General features: G+C 50.3%; 1 protein-coding gene across 2 annotated transcripts in view; it reads left to right on the top strand.

The window, feature by feature from the left end:
* Positions 1–12,020, top strand: part of ASTN2 (astrotactin 2) — a 352,662-nt gene that overhangs the window by 267,100 nt on the left and 73,542 nt on the right. For both annotated transcript variants that reach the window (XM_074556304.1, XM_074556303.1), the window contains one exon: positions 489–637. In XM_074556304.1, coding sequence (XP_074412405.1) covers positions 489–637 — 149 coding nt within the window. The remainder of the gene's footprint in view (positions 1–488; positions 638–12,020) is intronic.

Below are 12,020 nucleotides of genomic sequence, written 5' to 3'. Positions count from 1 at the left end.
AGATAATAGTTAAGGTATAGACTGGTTCTGCTGTATTAAGATGCTCAGCAAAGAGAAGTCTATAATGCATTGTAACCAAAACCAAAGGGTCTCCAGGCCTGCCTGCAGCTGAAGCTGACAGCTGTGGGCACAGTCTGTCATCCACCACCCTGGACTGGTGTAACTTCTTGGATACAATAAACTGCATTTTGTATATAATAAACTGCATTTTGAAGAGCTGCCTGGAGTCCCACATCTCTCATTTCAGCTCTAACAGTGGTGCCCAATGTGGGGCACCATCAATAAGAGCCTGAATGAGGGATGTGGGTCTCCAGGCGTGCCTGCAGCTGGAGCTGACAGCTGTAGGCACAGGCTCTGTCACCCACTACCCTGGACTGCTGTAACTTCTTGGAAACAATAAACTGCATTTTGGAGAGCTGCCTGGAGTTCTGCATCCCTCATTCAGGCTCTTACACTCGTGTCCTGTTTTCTCCCTGTCTCCTGCCCAGCCTGCGGCTCTCCCCCAACGTGGAGCCCTCCAGCACCGTGGTGTCTCTGGAGTGGCTGGATGTGCAGCCTGCCATCGGGACCAAGGTGTCAGACTACGTCCTGCACCACAAGAAGGTGGATGAGTACACGGACACAGACCTTTACACAGGTGGGTGTGAGGGAGGGCAGCCTCCTCCTCGTGGTGCAGAGGGCTCCTGGTGATGCTTCCTGTGCCCTGCCTGGCTGGGAGCAGCTGCTTTGGTGGAGAACAGAGCCAAGGTGTTACAGGAGGTATCAAACCCACTTCATTTAGGAGAGGCTTCTGGAATCTTCTGGAGACATGGTGATTTGAGGGGAAGGGGAATTACAAAAACACTGAGGCAGAAGGAAATTATTTACCCTTTTTTGGGCAGGGGAGCTGTGAGTTGGAGTTTCTAAGCGGGTGTTGATCTGATCAGTCTGAAATGCCCCAGGGTGGTGGTTGTGCAGGGAAGGTCATGCCTCAACAGCTCAAGGGCTTTGCTGGTCTGTTCCAGTGAGTGAACAGTGACCCACCTTTGAAAGGACATTTTCAGTTGTCTTGCACACCTATCAGAGGAACTCAAAACCTGCAATATTTAGGGAGATTACTTAAAGAGCACAAAATTTCTTCAGGAGAACCTGAAACTTCCCTGGGTTGGAGTTTAGTTCTCAGGCTTGTACTGAGTGCTCTACACTGTAAAAAGGCTTTGTCAGCAGCTCAATCCATGCTCCAGGAGCTGCTGGACAAGGCAGAGGGCTGTGAAGAATGGGACTTGATTTGGGTGAGTAAATGATGGATTCCAGAAAATAGGACTTGAGACTCTGAGTGATAGCAGTGCTGCAGGGAAAGCCAGGCAGAACCTACAGCTTTTTGCTTGAGGATTTTGGATGTAGTTTTTTAAAGAAGCTCACAAAAGTTGTCAAGGGCAGCTGGGCAGTTGATGAAAGCAGGAATTTACCTGGGACAGGGCTGGTGTTGGAGTGCAGAGCCTCACAGTCCACATGCAGACGTGCATGGGCTCCCAGGGCATCCTGGCAAGATGTTTAGCTGTGTTTCCCTGTTGGGAAGACAGGCTCAGGAAGAGCATTTAGACCTCACAGCCACAGGGAAGTTTCCACCCTCCCTGGTCACCTCAAACCCATCTCTTCTGCAGCATAGAAGCCACCATATCCAAAAATCATGTGCTACAAGAGCTGGCCTGTCTCTGTTTGAGAGAGCCACATCCCCACTTCCTGGGAGGGTCCAGTGGTTTGTGGAGACCCCTGAAAGAAGGAGCAGGGGTGTCCACAAGCAGGAGACCTGCAGGAGGTCCCTGGCTCATACACCAGTCCCATCCCTTGGGATCTTTCTCCTGCATCCTGCCAGCATCCCCTCCCAAAGCTGCCCAATGTGGCCACGGACTCTGGGTTATGTCTCTGGTTTCATGGCATGGAAGAAGGCTTGTTCTTTGTCTTGGAGGGGCACCTTGCAGTAATGGAGAAAGAAAACAAGCCACCAAAGGAGGGGCTTTGTTTTGGATGGGGATTCCAGATTGCTCACACATCAGTCAGGTGAGGCCAGACCAGGGGAACATGGGGTTTCTCCTTTGAAGTGGCTGGATCTCTGCCTGGCAGCCAGAGTAGGAAATGCAGATTATTATTATTATTATTTTCCTTTTATGACTGCCATGTGTTTGACAGGCAATTGAATTCATTGTGGGGAGCTTCCCTCCCCTCTGCCTGCTCTGGGGGACTGTTTGGGACAGAATGACCCTATTAACAATTAAAGAGAAAAGCCAATCCAAAATCTCTCCTTTTTTTTTCTGTGCTGTTTATAACCAGACAACATTCCTGCCTTCATTCCTTTCTTACCCTTCAGGCCTCCAATGCCAGATGACTTGATTCCTTTAAATACCTTGTGTAGGTTTGCAGAGGTGCTGATCTGCTACAGCTCTCTACAGCCCAAAATCCTGTCCTGGATATCCCCTGAGCACCATCACCCACCCATCCTGCTGCAGCACAGCTTCTCCCCTCTGAGCAAAAACAATAACTCAGCCTCAGAGGGGGAATCTTTGGGAGGGGAGTGTGGGATATGAAATTTGGGTAGGTTTTTGATGCATATGGGCAGATCTTCCTTCCCCATCAGTCTCCCAGCAGCTGGCAGGGAGGAGCAGGTTGTTCCCATTGCTGGGAGGAACATCACAGGTATTTGCAGAGGGGGCCAACTCTGAGCTGGGAGGATCTGGCAAGGATCTTGTAGGGCACTTGAGGATGCTGCCACTCATCCCTTGGAACTCCTGAGTTTAAATGAGTGGGTTATTTGTACTTGGGCAGTGGTTTTGCTTGCTTTATTGCAGTTGTAGACATTTCTTATTGTGATTCCTGGTACTGGCAGGGGCTAGAGCTCTGCCAACCTGTTTTTCATCCCCATGGCAAACTAGGTGGTACCTGGTCCCTGCCTCACCTGCCTTCTGCCTTCCTCCTGCCCCTCAAAACCCTCCAGTCTCTCACCCTTGCAAAACTCCTTGGCCTCTGCCTCGTTCTGCAACTGGAAGATGTAACCATTCCATTTTCTTGAGCCAGAAAACATTTGCTCCTCTTCCTCTTGCTTGGAGCAGAGTCAGGAGGGAGTTTTGAGACTGGTCTGGTGTGTGTCCCCTCTGCTCCCTGCTGGGCTCCACGTGAGACAGGGATGGACAGGGAGCCTGTGTGGCTTGGGTGCCCTCAGCTGCATGAGGGTTTTTAGGAGGCTTAGAAAAATACAGCCCTTGGCCCATCTGAGGCAGAGAGGAGGTGAACTTGTGTGTGAAACAAACCACGCTTTCAACACCAGCGCGCTCGGGAGCCAGCCGGGGAGGCGGGGAGCAATTACAGCCCAAACTGTTTATTAAAACTTGTGGAAATTACTCATAACTCCATGTGTGCCACGGCTTTGTAGTTGAGTGATGCTCTTTGTTTGAGCGTGGGGCTCTCGGAGAGGGCGTGAGGCGCACATGTGTGTGTGTGTCTGTGTGTCTGTGTGTCTGTGTGTGTGTGCAGCCAGCCCGCCAGCACATTATGTCATGGACCAAGCAGGCGCTGCACTTGAGAGAGGGAGAGGGAGAAATGTGTTTTACAGGGTGAGGTACAAACTGAAATGGCTGTGAACATCTGGAACTGATATTAGGCTTGGAAAATGTTTTCTGTCACTCCAACACTCCTCTGGAGGAAGGTTTGTGAAGTTAAGAAGCTCCAAAGGGGATGAGGGGGAGGGATGAGAGGATAACATGGCTGTGATGCAAAGTACTTTTCATGTCTCCATTCTCTAAGCTGGGCTGTGTCCTTGCATCTGCCAGACTTGGCACCTGGGCTGTCACCACTTCTTGTTGTTGTGGCCCTGGACCAGCTGAGCCCCCCTTTACCTTGAAGTGCAGCATCTTCCAGCCTGTGCTGGAAGACAGAAGGATCCTTGCCCTGGTTTTGGGGCTGGGAGCTGGGGAGCTAAGCTGGGAGGCCTTGTCTGAAAGCTGAAGGGTGAAATCCTCAGGAGGGAACAGCAGACCAATGCCTGGTTTAAAACCACCTGGACTTTCTCTAGTGCCCACCTGGGAGGTCAGACCCACCTGCATTTGAGGAGGCTGCTGTGAGTTTGTGTAAGGCAAGGTTTAGAAGTAAAAAAAGTGCTTTGAATGTTTTGAGAACATTTTGGGGGATGGCTGGGGGAGGAGGAAGGGCTGGGCTTGGCTGTGGGGTGAATTGGGGTTTGTGGGTTGTGCTGTGTTGCTGCTGTGATGTTCTCGGTCCCTTTCTCAAAGTTCTCTCCCTTGTGCTGTTTTCTTCCCCATGTGCCCACATCTCTGATGCTGCTGGGTCTCTGAACACCCATCTCTTGGTGGGGCTGCAATGTGCCTGCACAGGGCATGGTGGGGAGGCTGGGGAAGGGTTGGTTTGAGGGCATCTCAAAGAACTTTACTGGTGATAAGTCAGACCTTGCACACTCTGACATAGGAATGGACCCCCCCTAAATCTGCAAGTGGAGGGCACAAAACAAGACAAAGAGATAAAATTCCTTCCCTAAGGTCACAAGAGCCATGAATTAATCTCAGCATGGGGCAGAACTCCCCTGTGAGGGCAGAGACAGGTACAGGTCCTGGATCCCCCAGCTCTGTGCCCTGTCCTGTGGTCACTCCTCCATGGACCCTCAGGCTCTGAGCCAATCTGCATCTCCCAGTCTTTCACCACCACTGGGGTGAGCAGCCCTGGAGTTGTGTCCTTGAGCATGAACCTTCCTGCCTGTGCTTCAGTATCAAAGTGGGTTCAGCTGGGAAGATGCAGAGGAACAAACATCACTTGCTGCCCCTGTGGTTGAGGGTGACAGCGAGTGTGAATGAGGTGTTGTCCCAATGCACTGCTGGCTCTGTGCTGCTGATGGCAAATCACAGAAGGATTAGGAGGCTCTTCCCTTCTCCCAACCCTTCATCCTCTGTCCTGCTCTGTGCTGGCTCCCACACTGTGGTTTTGCCCCTTTTCTGTGGTACTTTGTCATGGTGTTCACAGGGGTCCGAGGATGAGGGAAGGGACGAGGATCTGACTCTATGTTTCAGAAGGCTTGATTTATTATTTTATGGTATATATTGTATTAAAACTATGCTAAAAGCATAGAAGAAAGGATTTCATCAGAAGGCTAGCTAAGAATAGAAAAAGAAAGGATTAATAACAAAGGTTTGTGTCTTGGAAAGAGAGTCCAAGCCAGCTGGGCTGTAATTTGCCATTAATTAGAAACAACCACATGAGACCAATCACAGATGCACCTGTTGCATTCCACAGCAGCAGATAATCATTGTTTACATTTTGTTCCTGAGGCCTTTCAGCTTCTCAGGAGAAAAAGAACCCTGAAACAAAGACTTTTCATAAAAGATGTCTGTGACAGTACTTCACAGTGCTGACAGCTGGATCAGGGTAGTTGGGGATGTTGTGGGGTTTTGGCTGAGCAAAGCATACAACAAACAGGTAAACAGCTCACCTGCTTCTGGTTTGGGATGCCATGTCCAGGCAGGACATGTGAGGTCTCAGCAGAGACCCCCAGGATTTAACTCTGAGGATGTCAAGGGATCCTGGCTGCTCTTTTTGCCAGGGCAGTGACCACGTTCGTAAGAAGTAGCCCTCACCCAGAACAGCTTGTAACCCTCAAAGGAAGGAGAACAGGAACACAGCCTGCTGAGTGTGAACTTGTTGGAGACCTCAGAGCAGGAGAATGCAGAGTCTGGCTGCTGGCTCAGAGCCTTCTGCTGTTCTGGGACCCTGGAGACACAGGAGTGTGGTGTGGAGCAGAACCAGCAGGTAACCTGGGAGGGTGTCTGGACACCAGACAGGGCAGGAAGATGTGCAGGAGTGGAGAGAATGGCTCTATAAACCTGTGCACATCACCATGCTGTCAGTACAGACTGCTCTGCAGAGGAGCCTGTGCTCAGCACCATGCCTATAAAAGAGGTCAGCTCAGAAGGCTGAGTGTTTTGTACACTTGCAAGTTGTGCTCTGAATTGAGGCTCGGGAGTGTCTTATTTATAAATAACTTCACAGTTGTGACATGTCTGGATGGCTGGGGATGTATGGATATAGCTATGGCAACCAGCTCTTCCAGACACCCTCTTGTGTGCAAGCTGTGCTGCTACTGCTCCTTAAAACCTGGGCTAGGAGAGCAGAAAAGACTGTCTGGCCAGAGCAAATGCTGTTCCTGTCAGAAAGAGTCAGTGCAATCTCCATGCAGCCACACTGCACTCCCATCATGAGCCTCACAGTCATCTTTAAGAGTGCTGACTGACAAACTGGGCAGCACAAAGAGCAGCAGGAGGAGCTGACACTGGCCTTAGGAAGCTGTAGGAGCTTGAGCTCCAAATACATGAGCATGGCCCCTGCCTCTTCTGCAGCTAACACATAGGTAAAGATGTTTTCAGCACCCAGAGTGCCCTTCTTGAGTGCTGAATCCACCTCACTTGTTAGCAGAAGCAAAGATGATTCAAAAAGAAGCCTTTGAAGTGAAGGTCAGGTTTTTGGAAGCTGCTTCCTGGGATGTGTTGTGTAATAGAAACAAGCAAGTGCTTAATTCTGGCCATTACCCTCACTGTGAAGCTCAGATTTCTCTCTCTCTGGGACAGCTATAGTTATTTCCACCTACCAGTGTCATTTTTGTATCCTGGAAAGCAGAAGGGAGGTGGAGGGTTCTCAACTCTCAATTAGGGTTGAGTCAGTTGCTGAAAAATTTCATTAATTCACATTTCCATAGGGTTGTTCCAGGGCTTTTTTATTTTTATCTGCCCAGACACCTTTTGGCCAGAACTGGGCATTATCTTTGCTTTCTCCCAAATCACTTTATAGGTGGAGACCTGGGACCGTCTGCCCTTTTCCTGCTGTCTGCAGAGGATGGAGCAGCCTGGCTGGTGCCACGAGTGTGTCATGCACTTCAGGAGCAAGCCTGTGTTTGCCAAGGGCTTTGTGCTGTCTGCTCAGAGCTGCCTCTCCCTCAAGGACAGCTGTAGATGCTGCCTTCTAGCTGAGAAGCCTCTGAACTTCTTACATGGCAGTTAATGAGGCCAGCCCGTGGAGGTTTTTTTACTAGTCTGTAATTTTATCCTCTAGGATTAAGTTTCTCCTGATCTGGAAAAGTCAAGGCCACAAATCCATCTTGTCAGAAAGCATCAAAAGCCAAGGCTGCTTACACAGCCAGACGGATAACAGCATGTGAGTGCAGAGCAGTGGAACTTTTTCATAGGAGCCTTTATTGACTAGACAGGCTTTTTTAATCAATAAACTGTGGCTGGAATTTGGAGGGAAGCTCAGTCTGTGTTTGCAAAGCTGGTGCTTGGCAATGCAGCCCTGAGCTATGTGGAAAATACAGGCTCTGGGGCATCTGTGGATGAAGCACAAGCTACTCAGGGAGGAAACTTGGGCATTCTCATTGAGCAGAGAATCTGGGTCTTCCCTTTGGATGGGCTCTCAGTGACGCCCATACTAAGGTTCTTTGCCAGGGTAGGATCTTCCTGGAGGTTTTGCATATTGCTCTCGTTCTAGCCAGAGCCTGGGATGATGTCCTGAATGGGATGGGGAGTCTGCTTTCCAGTGCTCTGGCTGCAGTTGAGGTTTCCCATGCATTCAGTGCTGTCAGGTGGCTGCAACACAATCCAAAAAGTTAGGCAGGGTCCCTCCACGCTTCTCTGGAAGGAAATAAGGATAGAAAAGGGATCCAAAGAGGCACAAAGAGTGCCTTGGGACACCCCATTGTGCTTGAAACCCCTCAGCCCCAGCACAGGAGGTGCTCTGGGGATGTTGCAGTTGTCCTGTGCTGTGATTGTGTTTGGTTCTGCCCTGCCTGCATTGACTCTGCTCTAACCTTCACCATTCCTCAGGCACATCCCTGTTCAATGGCACATGGTGGCACCAGCCCTTCCCCTCTGCCTCTGCCAGGCTGGGCTGGGCACACTGTGTGTTCTCTGCTCCCCAAATTGATGGGGCCTCCTCTTGTTGGCCAGTGGCTCAAGGTGGGGTCTGTCATCTATTCCCCATGTTGTTCCAGTGTGAGGGAAGTTCACTAAAAATGGAGAGGGATTAAACCTGAGTCAGGGGATTTACCAATTAAAATATCTTCTCCTCCTGCAGGCTTCATATGATACAAGAGAGACCCTCCCCATCTCCCCTGTGACCCCTTCCCAGTTTGTTCAGCTTGCCAGGGATTGAGATCTGGCTCTTAGAAGTAGGGGGACAGCTGGGTCTAGGTTACATTTTGTGTTGTTTAGATAGGATAAACCTTTCCTCCCTGTAATTGGGTGATTGGGCTTGTGAGGTTTCCCAGATATTAATCTGGAGACCCTGGAGGGGGTCAGATTAGGTTATGGAGACATAATAGGAAATTCTGCTCTGCCTAGTTTGGGTTATGGGGGATAGGGTGGATACTCTGCAGCATTCCCCTGCTGGGTTCCCTCTAATGGGGCCTGCATGGTGGGGTCAAGGAACAATCTTATCTCAGCATCAGGTTGGCTTGGGCTTTGCTGGGATCCACTCTCTGTGAACTCTTCCCACCCCTGTAATCCTGCTCTTCCAGAGCACAGGACCACGACCCCTCCTTTGGATAAGGGAGGGGTGGGTGATGCTGACCTGCTGGGGCTGGGGCTCCTTCACAGGGGAGAGAGAGTCTGTTTTCAAATGGGCTTTGTGTCCCCAGCATCCTTGGCACAGCAAAACCTTTGTGCTCTGAGTTCTGTCATTTGGACCAAGATCTTCCTCATTGCTGCCCCATGTAGTGCTTGTAGTGGGGAAGGGATTGATGCAGCCCAGAGGGGATCATTTAGTGAGCATTTAAGTGCATGTTCCCCTCTGTCCCATGTGAGAGATGTATTTGAGGAAGGGTGTCATGTTGATCTAGTCAGAAGCAGTGAGATGAGCTTGTCCCTGTGGCCAAATAAGTGTTTTGGAGCTGCACTGGTGAGGAACCCTGCACTGAGGCAGCATCCTGAGGTGTCCTGGAGAACCCACCACATTTGTGCTGTGTTGTTTCTGTGGGTTAAATCCCCCTCCTGTTCTTGCTGTGTTCTCCTCCTGTGTTTGGGAGCAGGGCACAAGTTCTGCAGAGACAAGGCTGACTCCAGGCACCAGTCTGCAACACTCCTTCCAGCCCTCATTTCTTTTTATTAGCAGTGAGATGACAGATAGGGGATGGTCATTAATTTAATAAAGGATGTTTCTGATCACGACTGAAGAAGCAAGATCCTGAGGTTTTCCATGGTGGTCTGATGAGTCACCCTGATGAAACAGGGTGAGGCTGGGATGGGAAATACCTCACTGGAGCTTGGAGAATGGCAATGCCTCTTCCCACAGAGCAGCCAGGCTTCTACATCTACAAGGATGGCAGTCATGCTGCCATCCTTGGCTGGGCTGTCCTAGCACCTTCCCAGTATGATGATTGCCCCCACTGGGAAAAGCTGGATTTCAGCTCCAGAGATACCCATGGACTCAGTGCAGCTGGGTGAGGCTCACCTCCTGTTTCCCTGGTGCCCTGAACAGCTGCCTGGGGTGGTGGTGGAGTCAGGGAATGTTGAAGTGTTAACAGGTATTATTTTCTCCCCATTCCCCCCCAGCCCCTTCATGGCACACTCAGGAGGGCAGTGCAGGCTGGGCTGTGAGAGGAGAGCTTGTAGAGTGCAACAGATAATACCTGGCTTTCCTTTATCCTGTTCTGTCATCTGTGGAAGTCAATAAATCTCACCAACTCCATTGTTCAGATTAGGGAGTTGGAGCCAAAAAATCATGTGTGGACTCTAAATCCGGAAGAGCCAGTTAAGAGCAAGGGCTCACAATTCATGTGCAAGTTACTGTGCTGGCTGCCCTCAAGCCCCAGAAGTTCAACTCTTTGGCTGCAGGTTTTTTCAGATCCCAGTTGACAGTTCCTGTAGAAAGCCTTGGAGTTGTTGTGCTAGATGGAGAGTGTCAAACACAGGTGGGTGAGTCCATCCTGCTGGGACACAGTGAGCAGGAGGAATAGCTACCCCCAGCACCAAGGAAACCACCCTGTCTGCCCCACTTTGATGTTGATCTTTCATGAACAGGACGTGGCCTCCCCATCTGCCTGCCCTGGGGAGTGCCAGACCCTCTGGGGACAATGTGCAGTGGCTGCAGGGATTGTTCCTCCCCAGCATCCTGACTTGGCTGTGGGAAGACCCTGATTTGATACCCTCAGGAGGGTGGGATGGTGTCTGTAAGCACAGTCCCATCTCAGCACCCTTCCCTTTGGGGATAAAGGCATGAGCCCATCATCCCCTTTTGGAATTAAGGGACTTTCTTTGATATCTCCTAGACATTTTACATCCTCACAGATGAGCTCAGAGGAGCAGCAGTAGATGCTTAAAATTGGGTGTGCAGCCCTCAGACCTCAGGAGTGGCTGTGCATTCCCTTCCCAGGGAAGCTGGGAGGATTTTTAATGCTGGTTCTGCTCCCAGGCTGTCTGCTCCCTCCTGTCCCCAGAGCAGGCAAGGCACATCAGGGTTTCTTGGGAGCTGCAGAAAGAACTGCATGAGCCCGAGAGATGGCCTGTGATAGGGGAGGGGACACTGGAAAGCCACCAGTTTGCTGGGACAGTGCCAGGGGTGGGTGGCTGGACAGGCACGGCAGCTGTGTGAGGGTTGGTTGCTCAGCATCTGCTGTGTGCTCCAGCTGCAAACAGCTGGAAAGTCCACGGGAATGCTGCACTGGGACCAGCCCCACTCTGGGTCAGCCAGCTGCCCTTGACTCCCAACCCTGGGCCCGTGGTGTGTGCTGCAGGGAGGGTGCTCTGCCCACAGAGCTGAGATCTGAGCATAATCCTCAGCCAAAGGGGGAACTTCTGGGGCTTGGGAGCAGCCAGCACAGAAACTGCTAACAGTGCACAAATTTAGAGTCCTTGCTCTTAACTGGCTCTTCTGGATTTACAGTCCACACATGATTTTTGGCCATTATTGCTGAGTGCCTCAGTTTCCCAGTCTGAACAGCGGAGCTGGTGAGATTTATCAGTTTTCCCTCTCTCAATGGCCAGTGGTGGGCACACAGTGCTGTGGGTGCAAAAGCTGGGCTGCAGGGTCAGGATGGGAAATGCCTCCTCCCCTGCCCCTGCACTCATCCTCAAGCACGTTCCTTTTATCTGCTAATAAATATCAGTCATAAAACAATCCAGATCTATCCATAATCCTGTTAGAGCCTTTGACTCTTGCTCCTGTGACTCCCGGCAGCTCTAATTATGGATACTCACGCCAGTGATTAATGACTTGGTTCATCCTCAGTGGCACCAATTTTAGATGTGCAGCCTGATTTTCCCCCCCACAACGATTTGTGCAAGGGGGAAATAATCCCTGTTAAAAACCAGCAGCACAGAAATGTAGTGTTGGCATTGTGCCTCCATCTGGCCCTTCTGTATCCTGTCCATCCCTTCACTCATCTCCCCCCTTCTTTTATCTCCAAGAGAACGACCCTAATTGCCTCACACTCTAATTTTGCTGCACTGTATCCCATAAATCACTCGGACACGTGGAGCATTTTCCTGCTCCTTAACAAAAGGAGTGGGATTTTCTCCTCTGCTGTATGTTTTACAGGTGACTAATTGCATCAAGGCACCTTTGAAGCAATGACTTCATCAATTGCTCATCCTGCAGACACATTGCTGGGTTTGTATGCCTGATCAGAATCCTGCATTTATTAGGATTAATTTATTCTCCAATCATTTTTCATCCACCACAAGGACAGGAAAGTTGAGTGATGTTACTTGCTCAGCTACGTAAGCACGATTTCTTGCCTCATTACTGAGCCTGAGATATTTTTTGCTACACGCTGAAACTTCTGCAAATGAAAATGAGAAATGTTACATCTCAGAAAGGAGTGCTCCCAGAACACTAGAGAAATCAAGTTATTTCAGGTGCCTACAACTTGGCTTTGGGTCTTCATCATCTTCTTTTCTAATTTTGCCCCCCACATTTGTCATGGGGCACATCTGTGTGAGCAGAGCACGTCTTGGGCTTCAGACAGAGGGAGCCAGGGGTGGGTAAGAGGATGTTTC

This window comes from Zonotrichia albicollis, chromosome 21, assembly GCF_047830755.1.
Source record: "Zonotrichia albicollis isolate bZonAlb1 chromosome 21, bZonAlb1.hap1, whole genome shotgun sequence".
NCBI classification, from domain to species: domain Eukaryota; kingdom Metazoa; phylum Chordata; class Aves; order Passeriformes; family Passerellidae; genus Zonotrichia; species Zonotrichia albicollis.
Note: the sequence above shows the minus strand (reverse complement) of the source record. Positions and strands in the feature narration are given on the sequence as shown.